Raw genomic sequence first — 22,240 nt, forward strand, 5'->3', positions numbered from 1 at the left:
ACTGTAAAAACATGAGAGTATTTTCTTTGCTATTTTTTAGTTAAAAAGCATTGCTGAGACATTATTTTTTTTATTTTTTTATGTAAAAAACAAATCAGATCCAAGTCGTTTTCAACAGGTGTTGAGTTTGACTTGACAGCCAAACCCACCGCTATTAGATCTGGCTCGCAACTAAACTCGAGGCTACTGGATCTGACTTTCAGCTAGACCCATATATGTTCAATTTTTTTTTTTTTTATCTATTTAGAATTTTTTTCTTTTCTCTTATGTAATTATTTTAAAAATAGTAAAAAAGAAATAAATTGATGAGATTTTTTTTATATTGTACAAAAGTTGGGTGATGATAAATTTTTTTTTTTCATTTGAGGTTGGGTTGGTTGAATTCTTTTCTCCCAATAAAATTGAGTTGTTGCCAGACTCAAGACATTTAATATATTCTCCATATTCTTTATATTTTTTTACTTTTTTAAAAAATTATTATTGACCCATTGCGGAGCGCGAGCTAATATGCTAATTTAATTTATAACCTGTTTAAACGGCTGTTATTTTTTAAAATATTTTTTTATTTTTTAAAGTTTATTTTTAATATTAGCATATTAAAAATAATATAAAAACATAAAAAATTAATTTGAAATAAAAAATATTTTTTTCAAATAATTTTTTTTCCTAACTTAAAAAACAAACAAGACCTTAATCACCAAGAATTATTAGTTCTAATATCAATTTACATAGCTAAAACCATAAAACCATAAAATTTGTTACAAGTCAAAACTTAATCAAAACACCATAATAGAAAATATCCAATTTTTATCTATTAAAAGTTTCACTTATAAAAAAAAAATATAAAACCCTATTACTATAGAATAAGAAAATTAAAAAACTATTCCCTTTAAATAAAAAACCTAGAAAAGTATAGCATAAAAATAAAAATAAAAACAATAAAATTTCTAAACTAAAAAAACAATTAATATTTTTTTTCTTTCAAAAATCTCCTAAATGCCATCTCTTTTATAAAAATTATCATTGAGGTCGCTTTGCCCCATCATTGTTGCTTACAGTCTCTTATTTTTGGAGGAAATTATAAATTTGTCCTTCTAGGTTTGCAAAATAAATTTAAAAACTCCCTTTAGTTTTAAAAACTAATTAATTAGTTCCTATAATCTTAAAATTATCTGTAACTTAATAATTTTCATCCATTTCATTTAAAAAAAATAGAAAAAAAAAGATAATATAAAAATATTGAAGAGAAAATAAAATATTTTCCAGTAAAGTAATATTAAATTAAACGTAATCAAAAGAGTATAATTAATTAATTTTTGAAACTAAAAAAAGTTATTTAATTCATTTTATAAAATTAAAGAAAATAATTCATAATTTACCTTGCCAAAGCCCTACCTGCTGATTATTATAGAGAGCCAGCCAGCCAGGGGTAGGGTTGTTCAAAATTGAAAGCAAGAAAAAGAAAGAGAAGAAGAAATGGCGATTTCTATGATGCGATCTGCTCTACTTCGAAACTCTCTTCGCAGCGCCTCCAAACCCTCTGCTCCTACTAGACGAGGCTTTTCATCCTCTGCCAATCACGACGATGCTTGTATGTATTGTTCTCTGTTTTTCATTCTATTTATCAGAATCAGGATCTTGATTTCGATTTTTTTTCTGGGTTTTTATGGATTCTAATTAGACGAGGCTGCGAAGTGGGAGAAGATAGCGTACTTGGGTGCTGCGACCTGCACTATTTTGGCCATTTATAACTTATCAAAGGGTCATCCTCACTACGAAACCCCTCCTGTGAGCTTTCCTTTTCTTTTGTTTCATCTCTTCAATACATTTTTAGTCTGTCCATCTGATTGATTTATGCTTAAGATTTGTGTTTCAATTCGATGTGCAGGAGTACCCATATTTGCACATTCGCAACAAGGAGTTTCCATGGGGTATGTTTTTTTTTTGTTGTATCTCGAGTTTCCTTAACTGGGAAAATCTTTCTGGTTTGTTATTGAGCTTATATGGTTTGTTTTGGCCAATTATATTGAAATTATCATAGTGGTTTGTTTTTGTGATTTTGCATTTTGTTGATTTTGCGTTTTCTGGTAGACTTGGATTTTGATCTGGGGATGTTTAGATGGTTTGAATCGAGGCTTTTAGCTTGTCCATAGAGAATAGTGGTTTCTGTGTCATTGTGCTCTTGCTATCAGAATTGGCTGGTGAATATATGATGCCCATATCAAATATTGCCCAAAGTTGCACGGTGTTTTTTTTTGTTTTCTTGGTGTTTGTGGAGATTAATAGCCTGAGCCAGTTTCAATACTTCAAACCTGTTCTTGGTTCAGTTCATATGTTTCTTGAAGTCTTTGATGCTTAGTTTCTTCAGTATACATATTTTGTGGATGTTGGGGGCAGTTCCTTTTCATGCATTTCCAAAGGACACTCTTCACAAATTGCATTGAATAGTTGCAAATGTGTAATTCATCGTTCACCTTTGCTCACCACTGCCACTGCCACCACTGCTGCCCCTACCTCGACTATCCTTTCTATTTGTACACACACACACACACACACACACACATACATATTCATACACAGACATGTACACATTTATATGTTGCAGTGGCATGAGAAGCTTTTTGATATGACACGATTAGCAATAAGTCTGTATGATTGGTTGAAAGCTATCAGATCTGGGGACGTTTTTATGTCATAATTTTTAAGGGAACCCATGCCTGCATTATGCCTAAACATTGAGAAATTTGCCACTGATCGCTATATGTGTTTGTAGCTCACACATTTAGTCCAGCCATTATGTGATATTCCTAGAGAATTGTCCATTTCTTAATCAACTTTAAATTGAAGATTTGAGCACTTGGTGCCATAGCCTTTTTCTTTATCCTGCTTATTGCAATACTTTTTTAGTATTTATAGAGGTTTATCTAAGTAAAGGTAGAGTGCATTTTTCAAACCACCAGGTGTTTGACCCAGTGGTACTGTCCTGATGGAGGGGGTAATAGATTGAGTTTTGTTTGTTAGTGTCTTTAAGTTTGGTTGGGTATGAAGGTAGGGGGTGTTAAGGGACTAATGGAGATTGTTTAAAGGGATTGGGGATGAATGTTAAAATGCTAGAGTTGCATTAGGATGGTTTTTTAGGAGTCACACCTAGAAGATAGAAAAACCTAAGTTTCACACCAAGGGTTCATAAGAGTCAATACCTAAGGGAAGATTGGGCCACACAATGAAAAGCATAGTTGTTGAAATTTTACTAGTAAACTGATTCCTTTTCTGTATGGAACAATTACAAAACCTTTATGTAGAGTTTCTAGGACTCATCTTCCAATATAAGAAAATGCTGATAGTTCTATTTAGAATAGGAAAAACCTAATAAAGCTAATTACTTTAGAACTAATACTGAATAGAAAATAAAATCAATACTCAGATGATTTTTCAGATTTTCCAGAAAATCTATAAATTACGGAAATACCCTTGTCTACTTTTGTTGTCTGCATCGTACGGTGCTTCTATTATTATAGGAAATGTTGCCGTAAGTATCCTGGTAGATATCACACAGGGTCCAACTTACTGCCCAGGCTTTGATCCTGCATCACCAAGGCTAAACTACATTGTGACTTGTGCCTGGTGCAATTCATTTTGTATATTGAAGTCTTTGATGGATAGTTTTTCAAATTTTCTGGTACTCATGCTGGTGTGGTTAATACATGGTGTGCCTAATGATTCCATGCACTGAAAGTGCCTAATGTTTCCATGCACTGAAACTTTAATGGCATTTCCAGTGGATGGTTGGTTTGTAGAGGCAATTAACAAACCAGAAATGATGAAAATTATAAGATTATAGTTGCCAATATGTTTATGATATGATGCTAATAGTTTGTATTATATAACGACATGTAGTGTTGAGCTTGTAACAAAGAGCAAGTTAGGGTTGCACTTAGCAGTATGCAGATTGCAATTGTTTTGCTTTTGGATGCAATATCCTACAAGTTTAGTCTCAAGTTCAGCATAATGCAGATTCCAACGTGAAAATGCAGCAATCCATGGGCATTAGTTGGTTGGATTATTTAGTTTGTAATGTTGTATTATATTTGCCACAAACAAGGTTAGCCCGTAACTGTGCCGAAGCAACGCGCCCGTCTTGTGCCAAATTCAGTGAAAGTGCTTTTTCAAGTGTAATATCTATCAGTATTCGTGATTATTTGAATCTGATATGCCTTCTATCTTCTTCTTTTTTTGTGTCATGCAGGACCAAATGGACTCTTTGAGGTCAAGGAGGACCATCACTGAGACTTTTGTATTGGATGGAAGTATCCGAAAGTACTTTTGTTTATGACATTCCTACCATTTTCTCAGAAAGATCGAAGAGACAACCCTTGGATCTTTGAATTTGATGTTAGCACTTCAGTTTTATGGCTTTGCATGTTGGAATTTCTTCTGTCCCATTGTCTGTTACCTGTTAAGTGCTCTCAGCAAAATAAAATAAATGAATGATTTGAAATATTATCCTTCTATCTTTAATAATTTGCAATTTATATAGTTAATCTTTCCCAGTACGGAATGGATAGTGTTTAGGAGGACAGCTTTTGAACTTGAGTGTGAGCTGCACCTACAATGAATGCTGAATGTTTTAGAGTGAACAGGACATGTTTCTGTCATTTTAAAACAGGACATGTCTCTGCCATCTCTGTCTCTTCTACCATCTACCGCTATCTCTGTATTTTCTATCGTAAGACAACAAAAAAGCTACCTTGCTGATTCAGCTACCTTACTGATTCAGCTACCTTACTGATTCACATAATCAAGCACGTGCTGAACGTTTTTCAGGTCTGGTGATCCGATTTAGAGGGCAGGAAATGGATAAGGATGAATGGCGGTGGTTTTTTCGTTCTTTCAATTTTTTAGATGACTAGTAAACTCTACAGAAGCATATAACTAGCTCTAAGCTACAGCGATGGGATATCCCTGAACTCCGCTAGTGGCTCACAAGGATGGGAGAAGGGGTTCTTGCATGTCTATAAGAGGTGGAACTCCACCATAATCTTACAAGTTTTTATCCGACCCCTAAACCAATGAGTCACCCTCGTAGGTTTATCATCAAAAGAGTATGAGCCAGCTTGGGATTTTGGTGGGAAGGCTCTTGACCCGACAACACCAGAAGAAAAAAAATGCTTGCCTAACTAAAGCATCATGCTAGGGGTGGGCATTATAAAAAAAAACCTGAATTATCCAAGTTATCTGAATTGATTCGGATAATTTTTTTTAGAAATATATCAAAAAACAAGTAATTCAGAGAAGGTGATGGGTAAATAATCCGAACTACCCAAATTGTTTGATCAACTAAAAGAAAAAAAATCCAAAGTAATTATCTGAAAGAACAATTTTTTTTATCCGAAAATATCCGAATGCTCATCTCGAAGTCATGAGGGAACTACAAGGAACACTTGCAACTAGGGAAAGTGTTGGCTCCTATGGTGTCTGCACTTTTAATTTTGTTGAAGCACTAATCACAACAAACACAGGGATTCTGCTTTAACCTTATTGAAGCCTCTGATACAACAAATCTTCAATACTCTTGTCAACTTGTTCACGTCGAAAATCAACGTAAAATATTCTTTAGATAGTATAATTGCAATAAAGCACAACCTTGCACATTTCCTGATCATCAAGGGAGAAGGGGAAAAAAATCCAAAATCTTAATGACAAGAATAATGGTTCAAGTAAACACAGTAACCTAATAGAAACTTCACTCCGTAGCTGCATCTCCACCATTGGCTCCTTTGGTTCCAGAACCAGGCAAAGTTCCCAAGTCCGTTCGAGCCTCCTTTTCTTCTTGAGAAATGGAAGAATCAACAGAACCATTCTGCTTCACATCGATGCTGCTACTAGTGTTTGTGGATACATCTCCCTCTTCTCGAGACTTTGAAGAATCAGAAGATTCAACTTGCTCGTTTTGGTTTGCATCTGTGTTTTCATTGGCATTGCCATTGTAGTTTGAGTGGCTGTTCTGGTCAGCATTGCCATTGTTAGGATCAACCTGTTCTTTTTGGCTTGCATCAGTGTAGACATTTTCATTGTTGTTGTTGTTTGCATTGCTGGTAGCAGAACTCTGGTCAGCACCATCATTGTTACTACTGATTGATAACTTATCTTTCTCTTGAGAGCTCCAATTGTTACCTTGTTGCTCTTGGCCAGTATTAGCATCGTTATTTGTGTTTGAGGATGTGTCTTTCTGTTCAGAGTGCAGAGAATCACCATGTCCGGTTTGCCCAGCATCAGCACTTTCATTTGTGTTTGATGGTAGAACAATTTCCGTACTCCCTTCAACACTAGAACTACTGTTGGACTTGTCAATCTGAGCTGCATCACCATTTTGGCTTGTCAACAAAGGTGTAATGGAGTTGGTCTGTCCATTTGACGCAACAGATTCAGAATTGCTAGAGCCCATTGATTCTACATTTGTTGAATCTCCATTATTGGTTGTACTAGAATGTGTTGAGTTTGAATCTGATTGCTGGTTGCTAGCAACTGATTCAGGTTTCTCAGTTTGCTCTAGCACAACATTATTCATGGTTGACTCCTCTTCTTTTGATACTACGTTATCTGCAGTAACTGGAATGGAGTTAGAATCTTCATGCTGCTGTTCATTCACTGTTGCTACTGTGGAAGTATCATGGGAACCTTCCTCCGAGTCTTGCTTATTATTTTCATTAGTACCCTCTTCACTTGTTTTTGCATTTGTGGAATCATCATTTTCTCCCGAGTCAGATTCTTTCACCTTTGGAACTTCATTTTGATTGAAGTCAACCACTTCAGTGTTATTTGTTCTATTTTCAAACTCTAACTGATTCTTCTCTTTGTTTTCCACTGGCTCTCCCTCACCAGATTTCTTCAAATCACCTTGCTCCTCTTCAGGCGTATCATTCTGAATTTGATGGACTACTGCACTGGATGCATCATCCCCCTTGTAATGTTCCTCTCTTGCCTCCTCACTATGTGCATTATTTCCATCATTAACTTGATCCTCCATTGTAACTTTACTCTCTAACTCTTTTTCTTTATTTTCTTCCTCATTGGTTTGTTCCACAACCTCTTTAATTTCCTTCTGCTGACTCTCTTCCACCCTTTCCTTTTCTTCACTTGCATTTTCTTTATTCTCATTTGCAGTCTCTTCGCTCATTTCGTGCTCCTTGCTGTCTTCAGTCTCTCTGTTCTCACTTTCACTTTCTTTTCTCTCTTCTTTCTCTTTGCTGTCTTCACTCTCTCTATGTTCGCTTTCACTTTCTTTGCTCTCTTCATTCTCCTTCCTCTCTTCACTTTCTCTGTGCTCGCTTTCACTTTCTTTGCTCTCGTCATTCTCCTTGCTGTCTTCACTCTCTCTGTGTTCACTTTCACTTTCTTTGCTCTCTTCACTCTCCTTCCTCTCTCTCTCTCTGTGCTCGCTTTCACTTTCTTTGCCCTCTTCATTCTCCTTGCTTTCTTCAGTCTCTCTGTTTATGCTTTCACTTTCTTTGCTCTCTTCAATTTCCATCTCTTTTCCCTCTACATTCTCCTTATCCTCACCATCACTCCTTTTGCTCTCTTCAGTCTCCTTATCCTCACTATAATTCTCCCTGATCTCTCCCTTCTCTCTGTCATCATTAACATTATCCCTTGTACCCTCCCTCTCCATCCCTTCACTGACGTTCTCATTTCTCACTTCCCTTTCCTTCTCTCCATCTACAGAATCCTCTCTGTGCTCAACTCCCTCTTCAGTCTTATCCTCTGCTTCCTTCTCCCCATCTATAGAATCTTCTCTACGCTCAGCTCCTTCTTCTGTCTTATCATGAAAATGATCATGAATCTCATCATCGCCACCCTCTGTTCCTGTGTTATCATCAGGTTTGCTTTCTTCTTCGCTCTTGCTCTCTTCCTCTTCCTCCTCCTTGTGCCTCTCATCTCCAATGAAATTTTCTTTAACTTCAGGCTGGAGGTCCTTTCTCCCTAATTTTACAACATCATTCTCTGTTTTCACACTTTTCTCATATGCTGCTTTCTTATCATGAGAGTGCTTGACTTGGTAAAGTAGCCAGCCACAAACACCGATCAGAAGACATATTTGCAGAGCATGCTTGACCTTAAAACCTTTTGATCTCTGGTTCCTACGAGGTGATAACCGGGACATGTTGAATACGCCTCAACCACAGCAAATACTTCTCCTTTTGAAATCTACTAAAAAGTTAAACTCATATCATTTCCATGCTCCTGCTAAGAGATATCAAACTAATCCAAAATGTATAATAAAACAAAAGGGGCTACAAAAAACGACCTCAGCTATCAAATTTATCAAGCCTAAAGAATTTCAATTACTGAAATGATTGGCAATTAACAAATTTAATTATAATTGCCTCATTGTTACAAATTTTCACTACTGTCAGCACTACCAATTTGTCCAAATCAATCTGCTAACTACGAAATGCAAAACTGAGAATCCAAACTCAAATCCCATCAATACAAGACAAAAGCGACCCCAACATGCATGCCATTGTCATGAAACTGAAATTGTATCACTCTCCATGAAAATACAGGATCTGATCTACAGAGCTTCCGGCCGACACAAACGATCACTCGAATATAACAAAATAAAGAAACGGATCAAAGCTCTAGTGCACACATGATAGTGATCCCAGTGCATCAATTAATGAGAAAAGATCTATAAAACTTCCATATCGGAAACATGAAGCAACCAAGTTCCCTTATAATAGAATCAATCCAAAACCAACCAAATCCATAAAAAAACAAGTACAAAATGTAAAAGCAGAGCATTTTGATGATCTAAAAACAAACCCACTTTCATAAAAAGCGATGAAGGAAAAAGGAAACTTACCCGCAAAAACAAGGCCCTTAGATTCTGTAATGGCGATAAAAAGTGTAGTAGCCTTTTTTGCAACTACCCTTCAGGAGACTGGAGTAATTAAATGCGTTATGTATATGCAAGATTTGGATTTTGTTTTTTGTTCTTGAGTTCGAATGCTTCAAAGACAAAAATTTTACTGGCTATGAGTTTCACTTGGATGATTGGATCTAAATCAAGGACAGGTAAGACTTGACAAGAGAGGGAGAGACAGAAACTTAGGGAACCACGTAAGTCTTCCTTAATCCTTGGTATGATATAGCCTTGGATTTTAGTTTTGAGTACATTTAACCTGCCCAGTTGGGCACCTTAATATTCTACCTTTTTTTACTTGACCACAAAATAATATTGATTTTGTTGATCTAACGCATCTATCTTTCACCAATCACCAATTTTCTGTTCAATTATGCTGCCCATCAATCGTTTTTTGGCTTTTAAGAAGGAAAAATTATAGCTAGCAATTGAATCCGGATAAAAAGATATATAACAACATCATAAAATCAAATAAAATATGAGTATTTCAAGATTTTAAATTTTAAAAAATATATATTTATCTTAGGTAACACTACACACAAAAAAAGAGTAAAGAAGAACAAAAATTAAAAGCAAACAAGGTCAGTAAAACAAGCAAGTAAATAAAAGTTGTAAATAAAAGCAAAACCGTAAAAAAAATAAATTAAATAAATTATAAAAAAAATCATATACACGGTGCTGACCATCTTTTTCAATAATTGAATGACCGTATTTATATTATATAGTGCTTAAGTTATATTTAAACATTTAATTCTAATCCTATACAAGTAACATTTATCATATGGCATAGTAAATTATAATACAAACTAAACTTTTTCTTTACTAATAATCATATTAATCCTAACTAAACTACACCACTTAGTCATTTTAACATGTCAAAGACTCACGTTCTAAGTAGGATTGGACCTTTTGATCATTCATGTAAATTTAAAGTCATGTAATTTATCGCTTTGGTTTGGTTAATGATGATTCCTTATCATTTGTGCAACTAATTTCGTGTTCCCTTGATCAATTTATAATATTTAAACTTGATCAATTCCATTACTTATAATCAATTTCAACTTCTCTATTTTGTTTAAACATGAGCAACTAATGTTCTCATTTGATTGTCATGTTAATGTTTATTTTTTATATAAACCATACCATGTATTCCTTTATTTCTTAAAAGAAAAAAATTATTCCCCCATCATATTTTAACTGAAATTAATCGATCGAATTGATCACCAATGACATGATAAGTGTCACTGTTCATCCAAAAATATTGACCATGTTCTTAAATGTGCTAGCATGTCGATTAATTTATTGTTTTTTAAAAATTATGCATGCTCTGGCCTTAGACACAACATTTAGATTTTTACTAAAATCATCTTCCTCCACAACCCCCCCCCCCCGCGGAATTCTTCTTAGAAACTTTTAAAAAAGAAAAGGATTAAGAACCTTAGACCTTTTTTATTTTTTAAACACTAAAATGGCATCAACAAATTTTATTCCTTGAAATTCCATACTCATCTATCGCTCTATGCATATTGCTTAGCTCATATCAATTGGTCCACAATTAGTTTTGCATAAGGAAACATGAATAAAGAATATATTGACCCATTTTACAAAAAAAATACCATAAGAAGAAGTTTTCCACTTTTTTCTGGATATTGAAAAAGAAAGAATTTCTTTATAAGATAATCATGTAAATCTTAATACATGGAAGAAGTCAATTCTAACATCGCCAATCATCACTCTTGCAAGTTATATTAGATGACTCGGTGCGATGCAACAAAGCTTCAATGAATTATGACCATGAAATGAGCATACTTGTTAAACTTATCCATAACCACAAAGATGACTTTCTTACCAACTGATTTAGGCAAAACCTCTATAAAATCAATGATAATGTTATTGAATGGTGTTTGGAGAATAGGTAGAGGTTGGAATATTTTAGGGGTTAGCACATTCTCTATTTTGTTTTTTTAACAAGTTGGACATTCCCAAACAATTTGCCTTATATATGCTAATACTATTTTTTCCAATAGAAAATACTCTCCACCCCCTTTGTAGTTACTGTAGTGCCATAATATCCTCCTATAACAGAGTTATAATGTATAACTATCAATTTAGCTTACAATATAAGATCACATCCCACCACTATTTCTCTTTTCCTATGTAAATGACTATTCATCCATTTATAGTGGAGGTGAGAATTAAGGCCCTTGAGTAGTTCATGTATAATACTTTACATAATAGCATCCTTCTCTCATTACCTTTTAACTTCATCCATAATATTAGTAGAGATAATTGATACCACCAGTACATATATTTCTTCATTAGAGATTGTTCTTGCCCTTTATATACTCAATTTTATAATAAAAACCTAGTAGTTTAGCTAGCCATAATTGTTTCGAAGGACAAGTTACCTTTTGATCAAGTAGATACTTAAGGCTAATATGATTTATCCTAATCTTGAAGTGTTTGCCTCAGAGGTAGTGCCTCTATTTCACCATAGCTTAAAGGATGACCAACATTTCTCTTTCATAAATAGATGATGCTTGTTGCCTTTGACCAGACAACTTGATAATAAGAGTTATAGGATGCCCTTCTTGCATTAATATTGCTTCTATACCCACAACTAATGCATCACTCCCCACCACAAATAACTTATTCAAATCTAGTAGTACTATAACAAATAGCCTCATCATCTCATTCAAAAACATCTTTTTTTAGTAATTTGTTTAAGGGCTTATATATAGAACCATAACCCTTTATAAACTTTCTATAATACCCTACCTAAAAGAGCCTTTTAACTGATTGATGTTGTTGGGAATAAACCAATCCATCATAGCTTGCATTTTTTATGGATTAATAGTCACCTATGTCTTGAAAATGATATGACTATTTGGGTTTAGAACTTGCACAGATCCACATTACTTTGTGTTTAATTTTTATCAAATAAATAGGAGATGATGAGATTTGAACTCGTGACCGCTTGGTCATTAGGGCTCTAATACTATATTAAAGAGTTATCTTAATTCAAAAGCTTAAGTTATTAGGTGACGTCCCATGATATGATTTATATTATTCTCTAACAAGGATAACCACTTATAAGCTCTCCGAGCTCCTCACACTTGGTTTCATGCGTGGATTTAGTATTTTCTTGTTGCTGACCATGCACCTCTAATATTTTCATAACTTGTTCATACTTCTGTGATTGTTCCTTCTTGCAGGTCCAAAGAATTCTTCCATTTTTTTAAGATTTTAGGATCAAGTGTCAGGAGCCATAGCAAGCATCCAAAAATTAATGACTCTAATGTCACTTGAAAGGAAGTAAGATTTCAAGGGAGCGTCTCTAAAGGTCAATATGGCATTCAACGGAGCAAATAATTCAAGGTATGAGAATGTGTTAATGGTAGAGAGAGAGAGAGAGAGATCATTTTTACTCATTCTTTGGCAATTAAGTTACAGGTTATATAATAGGATATTCCTTGTACAAGACAAGACTCTCTTACAAAGCTATGTGTGACATTTTATTTACTAAGTGAGACGTTGCATATGGACTCAGTGAAACGCTACGTATAATCAACAGCTATATACCAATGGTCATATTTATTCAAAAGATCTAACCTAACTCTCTGCTCTTCACTGGTTTGCTTCACCTCCTCCAGTAATTAATCTCGTGACAAAACACTGCTAAAGTATTGCTTTATCAATATACCCAGATTGATTAATCATCTCTGTATAGGATCTTACAACATTATGATTTATGGAGCAAGGATCTTTTTTCCAATATGACTGTAAATGTATCCCAGCTAGGTCTTCTACTTTTTCTAGAGTTAAAAAGATTAGTATATACAGCATTCTTTTTAGAGTGCTCAAGTTAAGAGAGGAAATTGTGCAAACCAAGAAGCTTGGAAACGACGTTGGAGCTTTTTTGATTCTCAGTAAGATTGATAAGGACCAGCTTGAAGATAAGCTACTGGAGTTTCATCTCATTGATTTACAAGACACTCCCACATTCGTGGACATAATCCCCGGAATCAATGTCAACTTCTTAATTTGGAGTTACTGACTGGATGCCTAGAAGGAGGCTCTAGTGCTCTTTTAATAGCTAACACTTCACGTACCTTACTGAACTCCCTAGTACCTGTTGGAGCTGAGAAAACAGAGAGAAACATCCCCTCTTAGTTTCTGAGCAGGCCTCCAGTCCCCAAGCTACCTGGCTTGCCTATAGAAGAACCATCGAACATCCCATTTAGGACATTGGTGGGAGATATCCATGCTGCAACTGGCCAAATACTAATTACGGCATTGGACCGTTGTTGAATTTTTATAAAACTATTATAGTCGTTGAAGAGAAAGGCTATCAAAGACATGCTTTTCATGTATCTTAAGTAGACATACGCATGATTGAAAAATGAAATATTAGATGAAAGCACAGGAATGACAAGAAGAAAGCTCCAAAGCCTCCTAAGGGCTGCCAAATACATGCTTCTCAAATATAAATCTATATGGACAGTACAAATAAAACGGAGATCTGAGATGAAAGCCACAGTAATGGCCATTTAACAAGTGAAAACTACAAACTAGAATCTATTTTCAAGTTCGTGTTTAGTATTGGTAATTAAGTTGGAAGGATTGATGAAAAAAATATCCAAGGCATCCTAGCCATCGCGAAGAAAAGCCACCATCAAAGACGAGATTTTTGATGTTGCAAGGAAAAACAGAATTTGAAAAGAAGATACAATTAGAATATTTTTTAATAAAGTTTTAACCCTAAATAATAAATAAATTTTATTTTTAATTAGATCTTAAATATGCTTAATAACAACTATGTCTAAATTTTTTTTCCGACAATTATTCCATCTCCCAAAATTGGAGGGGGGCATTTTATTTTTTTTGCACAAAATTAGGGGTTTATTTCAATGAAAATTTCCCATTGGTAAACTATCTAACAATGAAAAAGCCCTGTATACCAACAGATTTTTCTATTAGTAAATAGCCTAATTTTTTTTTTATTAACATGGGTGTCTTGGCCAGCTTGCGCGTACCTCGATTAATTCTACAAGCCTTGAAGTTAACAACCATATAAACTTTTAATGACCCTGAGATTTGTGGGATTCGAACTGGTGACTTCTAGAAAGCAAATTCAGGATCTGACAAATTGAGTTGCACCCCTCAGGATTCTGATTTTTGTATTTATCCTTAGATGGGTTTAATAGTATTTTTAATCCATTAACTATTAGGGTTGTGACACATTGAGAGTTGTGCTATCAATTTGATAATTTTTTCCTTGAATCATCATATTTTAGACAAATTTATATTTATCCACTTGATAAATTTATATCTATCCATTTGATTTGACTGTTAGCATTGATCAAAACCCTTTAAAAAATTGACTTTTTCAATTGAATCTTTGTATAGATGTTAATAAGAATTTAATTCACTTTCACAAATAGTTTCAAGAGTTACTGAAGTCAGAGAGTTTTTTTTTCTAAACAATAAAAATTCAATAAATTGAGAAAAAAATAAGATGGAATTATCTCAATTCTTTTGGAAGTCCCAAAAATGTCATATGAATTTACATAGATAATTTTAGTGTGGCTCTCAAAATTCTTGCATTTGTGGTTCTTAAAATTAACCTATTTTAAGCTTAGTTAGGTGTTCTGATTAATTCAACCATGCAAATATTTTGAGAATCATACTAAAATTAAGCAAACAAATTAATTTATATGATTTTTTTAGAGCCCCCAACAAAATTTCTGATCATTGTAAAGAAAAAACTTCTTGAACTCCAAATTTGCAAGACTACTTACTTTTGAAAGTAGATTCAATTTTTTTAGCATACGTGAAAATTCCCATCCCAAAATACCAATAATTGAAATTCTTTTAGAGGTTTTTTTTTTTAGGTCAATAGTGGTAATAGTCGAATCAAACAGAGAACAACATTTTCTCAAACGTGATAGTGAAGGGATAAATTGACAAAATTAATAGTGTATATATATAGAACTCGATGTTTCACAATCCCAATAGTTTAGAGGTTAAAAGTTGTCATTAAGCCGTTTTAGATGCATAAAGGTTAACATGATGACACTTTTACCACTAAAAAAAAAGTCCAAATTGTAAGATACCATCTGAGCTTAAGCGAAGAAACAAATATCTCTCCGAACTAAAAAAAAATATTTTTCATTTTTTGAATTTGCCTCTTTTGGTAGGTTCTATTAAAAATATTGAAAAAAAAACCTATAGAATCTTTCTAATTCCTCTCTCTTTCTCTAATATATATATATATATATAGGAAAGAAGTATTTAAATCTCTTATGTAATTAATTACTTGAACATCACCAACAACTATTTAATCGATTCAATCTAAATAAAAAAATTAAACTGAAAATTAATCTTTGAAATGTAAATTCATACGTACATAGAATCCTCATTCAAAACACAAAACCAAGAAAGAAGATGGGTTTTTTATGGCTTTTTAGAATTGAATTTTTTTCAAATTGGGGTTTTAATTTAGAGATAAATCTAATTGGGATTTTTAATTTTATGTTTCTTTTAGGGCTTCACGGAACTTTCTTTAATTTTTCTCCTTTATATATATATAGCTTACAAGCTTAGATTCAGGTGTTAGAAGAGAAAAGAAAAAAGAAGATGAATATGAGTTAGTTTTTATTCTGTATTATGAGTTGGCTAAGAAAGAAAAGGGGAATTAAGAGAATTTTTATGGGCTTTTCCATCAATTTTTCTTAATTTTATTGCTTGGAAAATCATAAAATTTAGAATGCAAAAACTAGATATTTTTTTTTATTTAGAAAGATATTTGTTAACAACAACAACAACAACTATTATTATTATTATTATTATTATTATTTGTGCTGCTTACTTGATGAAAATAAGTGAGGTGGTTACTGTGTTCACATCAGTATAATGGCACAGAAGTGATTGACCAGCCAGGTACAGCCTCGGTAATATATTAACGAATATTTGATCGTCTTGCTAATCCATGAGGTGGTGAGCATGTAGGGTGCCTATGCTTAATTATGTCTCTCTAGATGAAGATTAAACAAGATGCATGTTTCCCTAGCTATGAAAAATACTTTTCAATTAAGCTACATAAATTGCAAAATGCCCCCCCCCCCCCACCCCAATTTCCTCCATGTATTGTCGATAAGGTCGTTGAATTATTTCTTCTTCTTCTTCTTCTTTTTCAATTTGGTACACAGCAGAGACATGAAAGGGGAGGAAAACCAAACGAATTAGGTCGATACAATCTCTTCGACTGTGTGCGTCTACATCCATGCATTTAGCACTGCTCAGTGGCCGATGCTGACATGATACCGGATGTTGAATTTACATGGATACTTTTTAATCATCCAAGTTTTGGTTTCTCCTAATGTTATGGCATTGTGGTGCTATAAAAATTCGGTTCAGGCGGTGTGTTATGATTTGCGTTTTGTTTTAACTACATATTTAAAATTGTTTATTTAGTTAACATGAATTTAATTTATTGAAAAATCTCTGTTGAAACTTTAGTTAAAAAAATTACAATTTATAGTTTTTTTTAAATCTTTTTTTTTTCAAACTCTAATAGTAGAAATTATGGCCATTCCCAACTCAAACTTACCAGATGCTGCAATGATTCTTGAAAAGGGAGGATTTGGGGTATTAGCAAAGGTCGAGGGTGATGATGATTGTGGGCTGCTATCCATATCAGTGATGTCCAAAGATAGAATAGACGAGACATACTAAGAAAGTTCAAGGTTAAAATGAAGCTCCTGGGACTATCAAAAAGTCTTCAAATGAAATAATGAATGAGCTATTTATATATTTTAATTGGATTGAAATCATGTTTTCAAGAGAAAACATAGTTTTAGGTTACATTGTTTCCTGTAAAATATTTTATATGTAAAATATTTTTTAATGTTTGGTTTGAAAAATATTTTACATAAAATATATAAATATTTTTCAATGGCAACGATGATGACATGAATATAATGATAGAAAAGGAAATGATGATGGTAAAGAAAATGATGATCATGGTGTGATAGTAGTGGCAAAGAAAGAGGTTATAGTGGTGATGGTGGTGGTGAAAGGGAATATGATAATAAGATGGAGATGACAATTGAAATGGTTAGATGATTTTATAAATAAATTATTATTTATATAATTTTTTAAGCTGAAAATTTTTTCTAGCAAATAAATTAAATTTAAAAATTAATTGTAAAATAAATATTTAAAAATAAGCTAAATTTTCTTGTAAAATATTTTTCAAAAAATAAATATTTTTAAAATATTTTCCAAGTCCAGAAAACATATTCCTTTAAAATATCTAACGGAATCTTATATATATAAAGAAAGGTTAAGGGTAATTTGGATGGATCTTAATGGAGACTACTTCCATCCCATCAAACCAAGTCTTCCATGGCCTGAAAACCTACCACAAGTCCTCCCATTAATGAAGATTACTCCGATCCCCATCAAATCAAGTCTTCGGATGGCCTAGAAACTTATCACGACTTGTCCTTTGATTGGCCTCTGTTCCTACCATTTGTTGACGACCTTTGTCCATATCGCTATCCAGTTCGAGAGTCTCTCAAAATTCATACAAGAGGAGAGTGTTATTGCACATTACTTACAATGACGTGACTGGCAAGCTTCAATATCCATATCATGGTATAGCCAGAAATCTGGAATTAAAACGATTTTCTTAGTTATAAATAAAAGACTTTTAGAAGAAGAACAAATATTTTCAATTGACTTGCAACTTATTGATTGGAACTAATATATATTGGAACTAATATATATATATATATATATATATATATATATATATATATATATATATATTGAGATTTATAAATAAACAAAGTGGCTAATTCTTGTTTATTTTAATTATGTGTAGTTCTATCCAATTTTACATTCGTTCAAGATAACGTCATTAATCTTGAGTTAATAGATAAAAGAAATACAATATATGGACCTTTAATCAACTTTTTGGTATATATATACATGAATCTAGCCTATGAAATATTTCTTCCATAATTGTATCAGTAGATATCTTTTTTATATACCAAATAATGACTGCAAAAATAAGAATAAAGAATATTGAATTATTAGTTTGTTGCTATTTGAAGATATTTATGGAAATAACATTTTTAAAATATGAATAAAATGTTATTTGAAATATTATTTTTTTTTGTAACGTTTGGTTACTGTCTCGTAATAAAAGATACAGAAACAATTTATATAAAAAATATATATTTTCTTATACTTTTTATTTTGAAAGTACAAAATTTACTCAAGAACTATTCCAAGATTATCTTATTTATTTTTTATTTTCAGCTGTCTCTTTAAATAAATATATTTTTATATAATTAGAAAATACCAACAAAACATAATTTTTTAACTAGAATCCTTGTTGAACTAAAAATATGTTTGGTAATACGGTTTAATCTGTTTTTTTTAATGTTTTTCAAGATATATTTTGCTTGAAAAACATTAAATAAATGTTTTATATGTTTTTTTTATAGTTTTTATATACTAATATTAAAAATAAATAAAAATAAAAATATTTTTTTAATTAAAAAATATGATGCGATGATAATAATCTTGGGTGGCCCATCTCTTTCAGTTTATGAGAGGATTATTTTTCTCAGACCAATCACTGTTAAACACGAGTCCATGTAGCTAGCACGTATACATCACTCTTGTTGGTCCGACAAGTACAATAAAAAATCTGGCCTACTGCTTTATGACCACAGTATGATTCTCCTATCCAACTCACCTCTCTTCCAGTAATATTGTGCCACGAGGGATGGAATGTAAGCTCCAGCTCAGTTGTTGGGGCGCTACAATCCAAGCAAAACGTGGGCAAGTTTCCATATGACTACGTGGCTTTCTCTAATTTGTTGCACGGATGAATCTTTCCATTTCAATCATGTAAATAAAAAAGTGATATCTTTGTCGTTTAGCTTGACGTGTATTTGTTATATATTTATGGTGCAACTCAATAACGTTTGATTTGCCTAAAATATTTTTTCTGCAAAACATTGTTCGTAGAAGCTATTTTTATATATAATTTTTAATTATATAAGAAATAGAATGATAATAATATATTTATGAAGATAAAATAATATATTTATGAAGATAATAATTAGAAAGGTATTGTAGTGGTGATAATAAAAAGAAGAGTGGGATGAATAAATAGTTATAATGATTAAAATTTAGTGATGGAAGCCGAAACAATAATAAATGTGGTGGTTGGATCATGATTATTGAAATAATTAGATAAAATTATAAGTGATTTATTATATGTAAAAAAAATTACAGAATTACATTGAATATATTTTTTTATTAAAAAAAATGCTTTCCAAGAAAAATACACAAAAATAAAAAGAATATTTTCTTTTAAAAAAATCTACCCGAAACAAACTATCCTTTATTGATTTCCTAAAAAATTTTATTAAAAAAAATATTAATATTATCATCATTACCGTTATTGTCTCATATTCATTGTCATGACTATATAACTACTTTATCTTTTTATTATCATTCTTCCTTTGTTATTCTCACTGCCGTTATTTTTATATCTATAAGACATCATTTGATCAAAATCGCATTTATTATCTTCACCAATAATATTATTAACAATTTTTTTTCATATTTTTTATTAAGAAATAACTCAATTAAAAGATTATAATGATGCAAATAAAAATTCAATTTAATTCATGTATTGTAAAGAATGCTTCAATAATTTAAGGGACCTATGTCCTAAAAACAAATACACCATGTATATCTTCTCATGAAATATTGAGTATATCGTGACAAAAAACATTCCACACATACATATTCAAGTATATGTATATGCAAATTATATAAGTAGTGGTCCAGTGGTAAAAGTGTAGGACCAAGATGTTTGCTTCCTCTGTGGTCTCAGGTTCGAGCCGTGTAATTGCTCATATGATGGCCACTGGAGACTTACATGGTCGTTAACTTCAGGGTTCATGGGATTAGTCGAGGTGCGAGTAAACTGGCCCGGACACCCACGTTAAACTAAAAAAAAAAAGTATATGTATAAGTAGGGTAATTCAAACACACCACAAACCGTTGCACCGCGTTTCCAAAAAAATTAATTTTTTTTTGTTAAAATTTAATATGGTTTGTATGTTTTGGATCGTTTTAATGTGCTGATATCAAAAATAATTTTTTAAAAAAATAAAAAAACATTATTAGCATATATCTCAACACAAATTTTTTAAAAAAAAACAATCACACGCTGTCAAACATATTACAACTGGCAATTAAAGTCAAGTCCTTCAATCAATATTCAAGCTGGCTAATCTAAACTGGGAGCAAGACCAAGGTCTAATCGTTGCCCCATACACCACTGTATACCCAATTTTCCCCCAATCTCATGACTAAAAACTAAATTATCCTCAAAATTGTATCATTTATCTTTTATATATATATTTGAAAAAAATCCAATTTTTTTAGTAGATATGTAATATCGATGTCTACACAATTTGTCTTATAAAATTAGAGTAAGTTACTAAAATCAAGGACTTAATTGTAATTTTGAAGAAGTTGAGATGGGCCCGAGAAAGTCCAAACCTAGTCGATACAGCCTACTTAATAATGGGCTCCACATTAGAGGTTTCTAGCAATCGGCAGATCAAAATCAATCTCTGTCTATGGGCTGGCCACGGATATAAGAATAAATGAATTGTTATTATTGCAAGAAATGGAAGCACAGCCTTTTAACTTGGGGCTGTTTGACCAGAATTCAGGGCTGTTTGGTATTTTGCTGACTTGTGATTGTGCTCTGTGCCTTGTTTTGTGTTGGATTTTTTTTGTTTTTTTTAAGTGTGTTTTTTACTTAATTCTTTTTATTCGATGATAAATATTATCCTTAGAAATAATATCAACAGCAGGTAATCTTATTTTTATTTTATTTTTTGAAAAATCTCAAGGGCACTCTCCATATTGACCTAGTATATTTATAATTTCTTAATAACCATTGTTGAGTGCTGGTCTCAAATCTCAAATCTAAAAATCTAAGAAATGAAATATATATATATATATATATATATATATATATATATATGATAACTTGACCATAGAGATTTATTTTGGATTTTTTTTTTCTTTCATTTGCAGTGGGATTTGAAGATTTTGTGCAACGGATAAGACACATGATGATTATGGATCCACAGGAGAGATTTTATATAAATTTTTTTTATTAAGAATTGTTAAATTTAACATTGAATCTCATGAAGGGCCATTAAATTTGGAGAATTTATCTGATTGGATCAAACCTATGCTCCATCCTTTTCACAGCGATTGCTATCCAAGACAACTAGCTAGCTATTACAGTTTTGGGGGTATTAGCTGGGAAGCTCCAAGTTTTTCTAGCCTCCACACAATAATATCTTCTTTTTTTTTCCTTTTTTTTTTTTTGATGATTTTAAAGGTGCATTCCGCGTCTCAGTTCGATATATTCGGAGGGATTTAATGAGATTTCTTCGACGCTAACTTTTATATACATATATATATATATATATATATATATATATATATATATAATTGTAGATGTTGGGTTAATTTGAGATTCTAAAATTAATAATCAAATAAGTTTATGATAATCCTGAGATTTATAGCATTCAAACTGGTAACTTTTAAAAAATAAATTCAAAACCTGACGAATTAAGCTACACCCTCAAAATTTCTTCAAATTAACTTCAAAAGTCAAGAAATGGAGTACAAGTCCTTCTAATTTCAGGCAATAATACATAGGAAGATAAAGTGTATCAAAATGTAGACTCGTAGCTCTACGTATTGCGTCTAGGAAAATTAAGAATGAGTTGAAGAAAATTATGAGGTGGAGGATAAGAGGGAATATATATATATATATATATATATATATATATATATATATATATATATATATAATTGTAGATGTTGGGTTAATTTGTGTATATCTTAACTAATTCCTCGAAATTCTAAAATTAATAATCAAATAAGTTTCTGATAACCCTGAGATTTATAGCATTCAAACTGATAACTTTTAAAAAATAAACTCAAAACTTGACGAATTAAGCTACACCTCGAAATTTCTTCAAATTAACTTGAAAAGTCAAGAAATGGAGTACAAGTCCTTCTAATTTCGGGCAATAATACATAGGAAGATAAAGTGTATCAAAATGTAGACTCGTAGCTCTACGTATTGCGTCTGGGAAAATTAAGAATGAGTTGAAGAAAATTATGAGGTGGAGGATAAGAGGGAACGAGGGTCGAAGCAAAATAAGCACACGCGGACACAGTTGGGAGTAG

The 22,240-nt window shown here is 32.2% G+C and overlaps 2 protein-coding genes across 3 annotated transcripts; one reads left to right on the forward strand and one right to left on the reverse strand.

The window, feature by feature from the left end:
* Nucleotides 1-1,402: 1,402 nt before the first annotated feature.
* LOC133672897 (cytochrome c oxidase subunit 6a, mitochondrial) lies at nucleotides 1,403-4,503 on the forward strand. Its single transcript, XM_062093454.1, has 4 exons — nucleotides 1,403-1,591; nucleotides 1,682-1,788; nucleotides 1,889-1,931; nucleotides 4,247-4,503. Exons 1-4 carry the CDS (start codon nucleotides 1,477-1,479, stop codon nucleotides 4,285-4,287), a joined length of 306 nt encoding a protein of 101 aa, XP_061949438.1. The 5' UTR covers nucleotides 1,403-1,476; the 3' UTR covers nucleotides 4,288-4,503.
* Nucleotides 4,504-5,551: 1,048 nt separating this feature from the next.
* LOC133672896 (uncharacterized) lies at nucleotides 5,552-9,167 on the reverse strand. Of its 2 annotated transcripts, none has more exons than XM_062093452.1 (2): nucleotides 8,864-9,167; nucleotides 5,552-8,205 (listed from the first exon to the last, which is right to left on the reverse strand). In XM_062093452.1, exon 2 carries the CDS (start codon nucleotides 8,159-8,161, stop codon nucleotides 5,744-5,746), a length of 2,418 nt encoding a protein of 805 aa, XP_061949436.1. In that variant the 5' UTR covers nucleotides 8,162-8,205; nucleotides 8,864-9,167; the 3' UTR covers nucleotides 5,552-5,743. The 2 variants fall into 2 exon arrangements, with proteins under 2 accessions (XP_061949436.1, XP_061949437.1); XM_062093453.1 differs by having other exon boundaries at nucleotides 5,552-8,208.
* Nucleotides 9,168-22,240: the final 13,073 nt, after the last annotated feature.

This window comes from Populus nigra, chromosome 14 (genome assembly GCF_951802175.1).
Source record: "Populus nigra chromosome 14, ddPopNigr1.1, whole genome shotgun sequence".
NCBI classification, from domain to species: Eukaryota; Viridiplantae; Streptophyta; class Magnoliopsida; order Malpighiales; family Salicaceae; genus Populus; species Populus nigra.